This window comes from Orbicella faveolata, unplaced genomic scaffold, assembly GCF_042242905.1.
Source record: "Orbicella faveolata isolate gen_17 unplaced genomic scaffold, um_ofav_v1 contig_12, whole genome shotgun sequence".
NCBI lineage: Eukaryota > Metazoa > Cnidaria > Anthozoa > Scleractinia > Merulinidae > Orbicella > Orbicella faveolata.
Window position 1 is genome coordinate 33,487,357 of NW_028301539.1, and position 11,782 is coordinate 33,499,138.

Consider the following 11,782-nt stretch of genomic DNA (forward strand, 5'->3'; position numbering starts at 1 on the left):
AAACCGATGAAAAGACAAATTCTCTCCATGGGAGGTGGTAACGATAGCAATCGTCTTGTGCAGATGATTACGCCATAAGTTTCGTGAAAATAAATACAAACAGTTTAGTTGAGTACTACTTGCTTATTCCATCTTTTACGAAAATTGAAAAATGGAATTGGCCGAAGCGTGCATGCATGCACGGACCGTTTACACATTTCACAGATCACTCAAGTCTAATGAATTGAATAACAAAGAATTCATCAAATTATGTTGAACTGAATTATTTTTCGTTTGAGTTACAAATTAATTCAAGACTGAATAAGAAAGCAAAATTAAATTTTCAGTCACAGAAAATGGTAATGCCATTGATTTAAGAAGAATTACCGAGGCCAGTTAGAAAGTGGGGAGATTTGAGGTTAATGAGTTGTTTAAGTAGAAAATGATATGGTTAATACGACATATAGTCATATATTGAGTAAAAGATATATCGTTTGTCAGCACGAAACAGTTTAAAATGACTGACAAAGTGAAGGTCGAGAAAACGTACGTACAACGGTCATAAAATGCTATTCTTAATGCAACAGGAACAAAAACAAACACAGAGTGAACACACATTTCTAAAAATCGTGTGTGCTTCTCTGTCAGAAAATACATACCTCTCATCTGTTTTTCTTTCTGAATGACAATTTAATTCGTACTTTGTCAATCAGGTTGATTAGCAATAAACTCAAGTTTTGTTCTTCTTTAATTAATTTTAAAAATAATTTGTTTTTTCTTTGCCGAATTATAAAACGTTTGACAATGAATAACGCACCTTTTCATCCTTCTTTCTTCCACCTCTTGCACGGCTATTATTCGGGGTAATTAACGTGAAACTTAACGTTTCTTACGTTCATAATTTAGAAAGTCCGTTACGTGGGCAAAAGGTGTTCTTAGGATAAATAAACGAATTGATTGTGAACTCGCGAGGACATTGCGAAGCAGAGCGGGCAAACCATGGTCAGAGGCTAGGGTGGGTGTAGAAATACTACAAAATTTGTAAAACTTAGTAAGGAAATAGATACCTGAAAATTTCGTCCTTTGAGGGCGGAGTATTGGATATAGATCGGTCGATGGGTTAACTCCGTGTGAGATGAACATAAGTCGAAGAAGAATGACTTTAAAGGGAAACCAATCTTATTTCATTTTCCGATAAATGGTCAATGCCTAAATTTGATGTATAGCTCCTAGGCTTGGGAAAAGAATCGAAAAGATTTAGATTGCCCATCAGCAGAGGTGAAAGTTCTAGACATCAACCACCTATCGGAAATTAAAATAAGATTGGTTTTAGCTACCTAAAATTCGAGAGTAAATAACGTATATGTATGTATACATGTATGTAAAGTTGTCTGATTTAGATAACAGACTTCGAATATTTTACACCGTGACGAAGGGATTAATTATCAAACGACGAATTTTGCACCTTGTTGCATTTTTTTGGCCAAAATTGTGGAATTGGCTTCAAATTACTTTATTCCGAGTGAAATATTAATAATACTTTTGACAAAGGTTTCTGTTGGATTTTTGGATCTAACATGCGTGCTATACGAAGGAAGTTTGTATATAGAGAGGAGATTAAGGTTCATTTTTGACAAACTACCTCAATTTTTTTTTTATTTGAACACGCCGCCACTAGCATGATTACAACGAAGGCATTGGTGAAAAAAAATCTTAATAATCTTAATACAATCTTAATATGATGTTAATATAATCTTAATCTTAATATAATCTTAATTTAATATAATCTTAATACAAACATCGCTCTCCAGCAGTTTTAACACATAAGTTGCTCTGCACAACTGCAAGCAGATTGCAAATACTCTTACTGTAATTGATCAAAGACAGTTTTACATATAAATTGCTCTGCACTACCGCAAGCAGAATGCAAATACTTTTACTGTAATTGCTAGTTTTCTTTAGCTTTGAATGTGTCAAGTTTTCCTCACAACAATAAGCCAGCAAATTCGCGCGCGCGACCTGAATCCACAGCGCAAGCATCTATCCATAAGTCAATCGGGTCAACTTATAAGCCAGTTACATTTTGTAAATATCAACTCACTTTCGCCTGATACATATTCCAAAGTAATTGGGAAAAAAGGTAAAAATTGGCCTAATAAAACCTATGTACAAACTTACCACATTAAATTTTAGAAGTAATTCTACTAAACAAACTTTTGACCTGACCAAGCGAGGTTATCTATGGTCTGGACTTTCTAGTTCACCGGCCACCACGGAGGCTTGAGGAAACAGGCAAGTCGTTACAAAACAAATTACCAGCTGTGACTTGCCTGACTTGCTGGAAGTTACGGTGAAAAAGTTACTATATTGCTGGCGATCAACTAACTTATGCTATAAATTTAAGTTTGTGATTTTGTTTTTACTTAGGGAGATAGCTGAACGTGAGAATGATACAAACTGTGGTCTACCTTATTGGTTACCAATCCCAAGCAACGACACTGCCTCCTTTGTATACATGATGTCGTTCTGTGCGCCGTCAATGTACCTTTCTGTGTCTTTGCTTTCCTTGGGAACCTGGCTGTCATTGTAGCTATTATCAAAACACTTTCTCTGCAAAGACCGTGCAACATTCTGCTATGCAGTCTGACCACTACTGACTGTTTGACCGGTTTCATAGCCCAGCCGATATTTGTTGCATGGCGTTTGGTGATTTACCGCATCCGTGAATCTTGCGATCGTCAGGCTGAACTGTATGACGTTTATTTATTTTTCCTCTTGGGTTTTTCGGGATGGTCTGTGATTAATCTCAATGTGATAAGGTTTAATCGTCATTACGCGATCGCAAAGTCTTTGGTGTAGCGTGCATCCGTCACAAAGAAAGGTAACGACATCGCTAGTGTCCCCAATTACTAGGTCCTTTGTAGGGATAGTCATTTATTGACTTCTTTTAACGCAAAGTTGTTGATTGATTGATTAATTGTTGACTGGTTAATTGATTGATTGATTGATTGATTGATTGATTGATTAATTGATTGACTGATTGACTGATTGACTGACTGACTGACTGACTGGTTGACTGACTGGTTCACTGTCTGATTGATTGATTGATTGATTAACTGACTGACTGACTGGTTGACTGACTGGTTCACTGACTGATTGACTGATTGATTGATTGACTGACTGACTGACTGACTGACTGGTTCACTGACTGGTTCACTGACTGATTGATTGATTGACTGACTGACTGACTGACTGACCGACTGACTGATTGATTGATTGATTGATTGACTGATTGATTGATTGATTGATTGATTGATTGATTGATTGACTGACTGATTTATTTATGGATGTATCGATTCATTGATTTGTTGTTTGATACTTTGATTATATATATGGCAAGCGGTCCAAGATGACAAGTAGAGTTCACATTACTTTAACTACTGCTCTGAGTACTGTACTTAAATGTTTTGTTGAATCGAAAAAATAATTAACAAAACTTGATAATTCTATATCAACAGAGGCGCTACGAGTAATTCTGATGGCGGGATCAGCATGGTTGCTCATGGTGATTTTGACAAGTTTTAGTTTGCCCGAGTCACTCTCCTCCGTCATAAACCTGGTCCTGGGTGTGCTTTTGGTCGTCATGCCAATCGTTAACCATGTTGGAATGTTCATCGCTATTCGTCGTCATAACAACCAGGTTGTTGACGTTGTTGCAGAACAGAATTTATCCATTCTATTTAAGCGGAAAAAGAAGGCTGCGATTGATATGATCATTGTTATAGCTGTGTTGATGTTTTGCGTGACTCCAATAATAGTCCTGAGTATTTTTCAACAGTTAATTGGCGCTGAGGAATATGAATTGTTATATTCCTGGTCTGTCGCTATTGTGTATATCAATTCGTCCATAAAGCCTGTGATTTATCTAGGGCGGAATAGCGAGATAAGAAATGCAATACGATCAATAATGAGCTGTTGATTTAGCAAGGAATGAATCACTGACTTACTGACTGACTAACTGACTGACTGACTGACTGACTGACTGACTGACTGACTGACAAACGGACGGACGAACCGGCTGGCTGACTGACTTGCTGGGTGGCTGGCGGACAGACTTACTGACTGACTGGTTTGCTGCCTGACCGACTGGCGGGGTGGCTGACACAGACGGTTGAAATGATGAAATGATGGAAGCAAGGAGGGAACTCACAGAAATTATGAAATGGGAGTAATTGACCAAGTACGCGGTCAAGATGGCTGGTTCTTTTTTAAAGCGTTTTTGAAGCTAGACATAGTCGAAGTCCATAAATACAGTGGAAGTTCTCGTAAGCGGATACCTTCGAAACGCGAAAAAGGTGTCCGTAACTGGAGCTAGCTGCTTTCGAGAATGGTTCTCGCAAGCGGCCACTAGAGTCCTAGGTGTCTATGGCCGCTTACGGTAGCTTGCCAGCTAACAATAAACATTGGGAATGCAAAAAATACCACCGTTTCAAATGATTTTTTTGGTTTTTGATAATGGCGATAACTGTATACAGATATTTAACTGCCGTAATATACGATAAACAGATTCTAACTGCAGTACTAACTGCAATGCTATGCTATATATATGGGATTTCCAAAACAAATGAAAAGTCTAAATCGTAAGCCCTCAAAATGTCCGCGGCCGCTTACGGGAATGTCCGCTTGCGGGAATGAATAAATACAGAGTTTGTATGGGGGTTCAAACGGGATTTTGTGAAGGCGGTGGTAGGCAGATCTGTCGACTTACGCGAGTGTCCGTTAAGAGAGCTTCCATTGTACGCAGAAATGAATGATGCCAATATCCAGACATTCTGACCGAAGAAGCTTGGCTCATAAAGGATTTGTTATATGGGATAAGGAAGACCATTTTATTACGGGACATGAAGGTTAATACCAAGTGGGTAGGATCTTCATCTTGACCATTCGGGTAATCATTTTCAGCGTTGATCATGCATCTTGCCCGCTGGTGGAGATAGCCACATAACAATTAGTATTATCATCTAAAAATATTTATATTAAGGAAATTAAATTAACAACGCAGGCAAACAATCTATATCTCGCATGAACTAACTACTAAGGTTTTTGCTTGTTTGTTTGTTTGTTTAATGTTTTTTTTTTTTTCGTTTGTTGTTATCTTTTTTGGTTCCGGCGTAGCAGACGATAAGAAAACCCAATCGAGCCATCTGGTTGAATATGTACCAAAAAAGACAACCTACCCAACGCATTGAAAGCTATGCAGTCTGCTACATAATAAGGACCTTATTTTTCGGTTCACATTGCAGGCATTGACACACGAACTGTTGCTTATCGGCGCTCAGCCTGTATACGAGATCGAGGGGTCGGGAAGAAGAGAGACCCTGGGAACGAGATCTTGGTTCACCCACCTCATTGGCTATCTATCATTAATCTCATTCCCAGTTCTTCTTCGCCCACAAGGAGAAGGAGGTTAATTTATCATCTCATATCCAACGCGCGAGCATGGAATAACCGTCAATTATGACAAGGCTTAATGTGTTTGTAGCCGATAAAGAGCGCGCCCTGATTGGCTAATTCGAGGGCATTATTCTCCCGTAATGCCCAAGGGGCGATTACGGGCCTGCAAAAACAAAGCAAATAGCCAAGATAATAAATTACTTTTTAACCTCGAACGTTCGTTCTTTGCGGGAAAATTTCAAACCTCGGCCCTGCTGTATTGACTTCGCTGTTGCTCGGACAATTCGGCAAGGTCGCAGCTCTAGATTTTCCTGTAAAGACCTCACTCTCGGTTAATAAGTAGTTATTATTAAATCTGGTCACGGTGATGACTTTTTCAGGAACGCTTCAATGAGCATTTATTGTTATAGTCATTAAAGCTCTATTATATGTTCCCGACTGGAAATAATTTGATTCATTGACCAGAAAGTGCGGGCATAGGAATTCGCTTCAGGCGTCCAACAAATTAAAGCGAGAAAAGGTGGCTGCTTTATTGCAGAACTGAAGAAAATTGTTTGAACTGAGGTATGTTAGAGTCCTGAAGTTTAATATTTTGCTTTAAGGTTGACTTGAAGAAAATCAATGCAACCATGGGAAAGATTTGACTGCTTTATAAAATCACTTTGGTTGTGTTTCAGCTAATATTCTTAAGCATCCCACAAAATCAGTAATCGGTTAATGGGTACTAAAAAGACATCGGTACAAATTGTTTTGCGCAATAGGGACAAAATAGCCTTCCCATCTAGCTCCTTAATGTTTTGGTTTCTCTTGGATAACTTTATCATAGAAAATCGCCTGCGATCAGACTGCGAGGTAAGATTCAATTTAACTTGAAGATACGAGATTTGAGATATCATTTAGTCCAGGTAACATCATTGAATACCTGGTATCCTTTATTTCATTTTTTTTTTCAAATGAATTGTCGTAAATTCAACTGCCACCAACATGCAATATCACAATCTGCCTCAAAATGTAAGACAAGCAGCGAGACTGAATGTAAGATGATGTAAATTAAGTCAAACAGAGAGATAATGTAAGATAATGTATTTTAGGAGAAACAGAGTGTTATGTCAACGGTTATGTAAGACAAAAAGAGATATGACAATGTATGGCAAAAAAAGAGATAATGGAAGATAAAGTAATGTAAGACAAACAGAGATTAAATGTAAGAGGGACAAGGTTACTGTTCTTATACCGTGCTGAAATAACAAAAACCTACATTATTTTTAAGGGCAATTTTCAAATCATTAAGGTCAGGACCCTGAATGTAACTGGAGAAGAAATAGCCGCCAAAAATTATGCAAATGTAATCTACTTTTACATTCTGGGCACGTTTCGTTTTGTTTGTGTTATCATTGTATGAAACGCCTCTTGGGTGTTTCAATGTCCTTACAGCACACAGTAGAAAACAGCCACTGTGAAGGCTTGTTAACGGCTGATGATGATCCATTTCTGAAGTGCTATAATTAGCAGACTTTTCCTGAAGCATGGTTTTCTTAGAGATTTAATACTTCTATCTTGCTCTTTAACGGAAGTGAGAGCATTTGCTTGTATTATTTCAATGATATCACGTTATATTACAATAGCTGGTGAAAACAATGGACTTTGATTAACATAGAGTCTTGATTAATAAAAGGTTATTCCGCCCGCGCATATGTTATTCGGGCGTATCCGATGTAACTCCATCTTGGAAGAAGTAGTTTACGCGATATCAAGCATTTTTAAGCCTGCAACTCATTTATGCAGTGCTTAAGTGGCGTTTTTCATCTTAATGATCCTTCAGTACATCTCACATTTTTTAATGAAAGTTGAAAGTTTACTAAAAAGACGCACTTGGAAAAAAAGCGCCAAAAGTTTATGCTAATTTTTGCAACCAGATGCACTGAGGTCCCAGTCACCTTGGAACAAGTACAACAAATAGCATAAAAATGGAAAAGCGGAGGCCATTAAACCAGAAAAAGGGACAAGAAAGCCCGCAAGAATTTTATTTTAACTACTAAGGTCAAGATAATTTAGAAAAGCTTGTCGCACCAATCACATGGTTTACCTATAACAGTCAACTCTCGCCTTGTGGGCATTCCGCTATCACTGATCGACAGAACTGATTTCATCCCCAGCCGAAACTACTACAACGAGATGTATTGATATATTTCCCGCTATTACGGACTTCATGTTTTTTCTCTCGTTACGACGAACAACTTGAACATATTGAATGATATAATTTTAATTCTAATTACTCTGCAGTTTTGGAATGTTTACTAACTTGTACACTGTTTTGACCTACATTATATGATTATGAATGGAAGTAAATGTGTACTATAAATCTGAAAAGAAACTGAAAATCTTAGAGAATATAACAGCACTTGACATTTCATAACCGAAAATTGGGTCATTTTCATCACACCCCGCTATTGCGGAATCTCGCTTTTGACGGACTCCAGGTGACGGTCCCGAGGGTGTCGGTTTTAAGTGTTAATCCCAATGGTGTATTACTTTACATTGTCTTTTTGTATGTGGTCGCTCGTATCTTGAACAAAATATAATATTTAAGAAAGCTTAATCCTTCAGGTATTATCGTCAAAAGGTGTAACAGTTAATGTGATATCATTACTGTTTTCTCGGTTTATCAACCACCAAAATGTTGCTGACTCATTAAGTTTGCCGTCAGAAGATGAAATGTTGCCTTGGTTTTCTGTATGAAATCTGTTCAATTCACAATTTTTGTAACAACCAAGTGATTTTTCCAATGCAAAGAAAGCAAGCCTCTCAGTAGTTATCTTATGCTTCGAATGTGCACAATACATGAGGCGAGATGCATATTTTGCATCCGTTGCACAATTTTACACATAACATACAGGACATTTGCTAGTTTTAGTTGTCTAGTTTGTAAATAGTCCATAAGCACATACATAACTCTTGCGACTCTCACTTCTTATCACAACCGAATGGAATAAAAAAAGCTGTGATCATTCCGAAAGAAACCTCTCAGAAAAGTTCTCACTGTGTTGTTTGTTGTTGTAGTCGTAGTTTTGTGTGGAACGCTCGCCAATTTGATCTTTGAGGGGAGGGCGTGGTCGAGTGGTTTAGGGCACTGGATTTGAAAGTTCAGATTCCTTTCCCTGCTATCAGCTAGATTTGTTCTCGGTTGTCCCAAGTTGAACTCGTCGATGCCATTTTCTTTACAGCCTCTCTCTCTCTCACTAGGTATAAGGCTTGCGCACGGTTACGCTAGGCAGCCTCTACCAGTTGTTCAGACTTTTAACAAAAAAAAAGCATGTATCAATTTGTTTAATTTTATAAATATTTTTTATTACTCATCGTACATATTGTATTCCACTTCAGCGTTCATGGCATTTTAAACTATTTTTAACTGTTATAAACATGTTACTAATAATTTTGTATTTTTTTAAATCCCAGTTAAAAATGACCTTGTGAGCTCTAAACGCTATGACACTCTATCGCTTATTTTTCATCACAAAATGTATTAATTTGTTTCGGGTTATTTATTTTTGCCAACAGCAACCATGACAGGCAGTCAGAGTGCAACAGTGCTGGTCCTTTTGGGTTGCTGTGTAGCAAGTGGTAAGCAATGTTTTCTTTCTTTCAAAAACATGAAGTGGTGGACAGCCATTTTCATTTTTCTCCAAGGCCGTAGCTAGACAAGGGACAAGGGAGCGAGCGCCGCAAGTGCAAGCCACTAGGGTAGTCTGGGGGCATGCCCTTCCCCCTCTCCCCCTAGAAAATGCTGTAAGTCATTAGTCCTCTATTGTGATCTTCTGGGTGAGGGTAGTTCTGAAAAGAACTGTTGTTGGTGGCTGACGTTTAACTACAAGTTTTTTTCCTGTCATTCGATAAAACGTAAATCGCTTAAGAAAATATATTGAAAGTTTATCACTAAGCTTAAGATAAATGTTTCGAATTCTTGATTAAATTTCCTGTTTTCTTACTTCTTTCAGTGATCATTTCAAGTGCTGAAGGTGAGGTTTTTTTAGTTATTGTTTAAAAGCTGATGTCAATTTTTCGAAAGCTTGACTGCCGCCGAAAAAACTATGGAGCATGTTTTCCTATCAGGAACATGACTTCAAAAAGTTAAATATAAACGAAATTCATTATACATGTAGATGGAAACCTCACTTTAACGATCCAGTTATGTTAAAAAATTGCTGTCCCCTCAATAATTTATTATGGCCAATCCAATGTTGAATGGTTTCTGCAATTCTCTGTACGAACAAAGATTTGCTTTGACCAGAAATAAAGCAAATTGTCCTGATATCCTGTAGAAGTAATGAACGACAGCTAAGTATTCTAGAGAGAATAAATTGTCGATATTTCTTCCACCAGTATCTGTTCTGAAGTTAATGTCATCATGGTATTACCTTCATCAATCGATACGTAAGAATATATTTAACTCGTGTAGCTATTGCTATATTCCACAGCAATAAGATGCGAGAAGGGCTGGACCAATTTCCAAGACAGCTGTTACCTTCGAGTAAACACCAAAATGACATGGTCAGACGCACAGAAGACGTGTGAGAAGAATGATGCTAACCTTGTCACTGTGAACAGTGAAGATGAAATGACGTTTCTTGGATGGCTAATGAAGAGCAAAGGAGGTTGGAATGGACTGCACCTGGACGAGGATGGCAAAACCTTAGTTTGGAGCAGCGGAGAAAATAGCGACTATCAGAATTGGGGAAAGAGGGGATCCAAGAGGCAGTCGAAACTTCAGAACTGTGTTCACATGTCAGAAAAAACGAAAGGCCTTAAGTGGACAATGTCTAGGTGCTCTATTGAATACAAATTTACTTGTGAAAAAGGTAGGTAAAACATGAAATCTAAAGTCAACTAAATGAGTAGGGCGGATGGACCATAGACATCCTATGCCATCCAAGCTTTCTACGTTTTAACCAGGTTTTGTTTAACACTGATCTTCATCACAATTTTCCGATGGCTTCCAATACTGAAAATCTAAGGGCCTCGACAAAACTAGCGGTTAAAAGGAGTCGACATCTACTAGCGATGGATAGAGATTTTTCACACACTAAGGGCCACAGTTATTAATAACTAATTTTTCTGCGAGAGCTTGGTAACTAGTTAAGTCAAATTAGATGAACAGAAGGCGTTTAGACGAAAGGTCCGAGGAAATTTCGCATAAATAGTTAGTTTATTTCCAAGAAAAATTATATCCGAGGGAAATAAAATTCGACTTTTTTCCCTCGGCACCAGACAAATAACATCAAATGCGCACTGAAAAAAGTTAAATATTGTGTTATTAACAAAAATGTTTGAACATCAAGTATGTGAAGCCCAAATCTCTTTACTAATTCCAGTTGTTGTCTTCGCTGTGCAGTCATATATCTCGCTGACGATATCGTATTATCGTAATTCTTGCTTATGAAATAAAATGTTCAAGACGATTCCTTTTTATAGCAAATGGAAGGAATGTTTTCTTATGCCTAATGTGAATTTAGAATATATCTGACTTATATTGACTTGAGGTTGCTGAATTTCGTTTTCAGGTTTACTTAAAGAGCCAGAGGAGAAACCCACAGTGGGTAAGGTTAATTTGTTTTTACTGACTATGATCTGATATTTTTTAAAGTTTAAAGGATTTAAAAATCCTTTCACGTTACTACTTTTACATGGCCAAGTCTCAGAAGGACTCAGGATCATTACTCAAGATTGGCTAAAGTGGATATTGACCGCAGACTAGGTTTTCTCATATTCATCAAATTCTAGACCAGTCTGGCTGTAGTGTGTTCTGCTTGGAGACGTTAGAAGCAAAAAGCTACACAAAATAAGAGGCATGTTTCTGCTAAAAATACTAAATTGAACAGCCATTAAATAGCTTTACAAGAACGATTAAGGGGACAGGCAAACTTTGACATTCATTCATAATACCATTCTTGTTCTTCAGTTCAAAGGATGTATACGTCACTGCTTGCACATCTTGAAAAGTTTAGCTTCAATATTTCAAGTTTGTCGTTTCTAATCAGTGTTAATCTTCTCCATCCTTAACCATCCTTATTCCTTTATGGTTTATTATTATCTCTTTGGTGTTTTTCTATCTTAGTAAACTACTATATTTAGTGTTCCTTCAATTGAAAGGTAATTTTGTACGTGACCAAAACAACCCAAGATACCGCGACTGAGTATAGAACTGAGGACAGAATGTGATAGGCGTGTGTCTGGCATTATATGGTTTCGACTGTGACTAAATAACTAACCATGTACAATTAAACTTATAGTTAGGAATTCGATACGAAAGTCATCCAATTATTGAAGTGATGGGTGTGTGTTTTCATTTGCA

General features: G+C 37.5%; 1 protein-coding gene across 1 annotated transcript; it reads left to right on the forward strand.

Moving 5' to 3' along the window:
• Positions 1-8,888: 8,888 nt before the first annotated feature.
• On the forward strand, positions 8,889-10,539 carry LOC110057842 (snaclec A11-like). Its single transcript, XM_089279643.1, has 3 exons — positions 8,889-9,054; positions 9,429-9,449; positions 9,909-10,539. The coding sequence occupies exons 1-3, from the start codon at positions 8,997-8,999 to the stop codon at positions 10,295-10,297; spliced, it is 468 nt and encodes a 155-aa protein (XP_089135769.1). The 5' UTR covers positions 8,889-8,996; the 3' UTR covers positions 10,298-10,539.
• Positions 10,540-11,782: the final 1,243 nt, after the last annotated feature.

Bases quoted from the DNA above. Each gene is read 5' to 3' on its own strand.
- LOC110057842 (XM_089279643.1), top strand. From the start codon at position 8,997: ATGACAGGCAGTCAGAGTGCAACAGTGCTGGTCCTTTTGGGTTGCTGT. The intron at 9,055-9,428 runs GTAAGCAATGTT...TACTTCTTTCAG, and splicing joins GGGTTGCTGTGTAGCAAGTG to TGATCATTTCAAGTGCTGAA. The intron at 9,450-9,908 runs GTGAGGTTTTTT...TATATTCCACAG, and splicing joins GATCATTTCAAGTGCTGAAG to CAATAAGATGCGAGAAGGGC.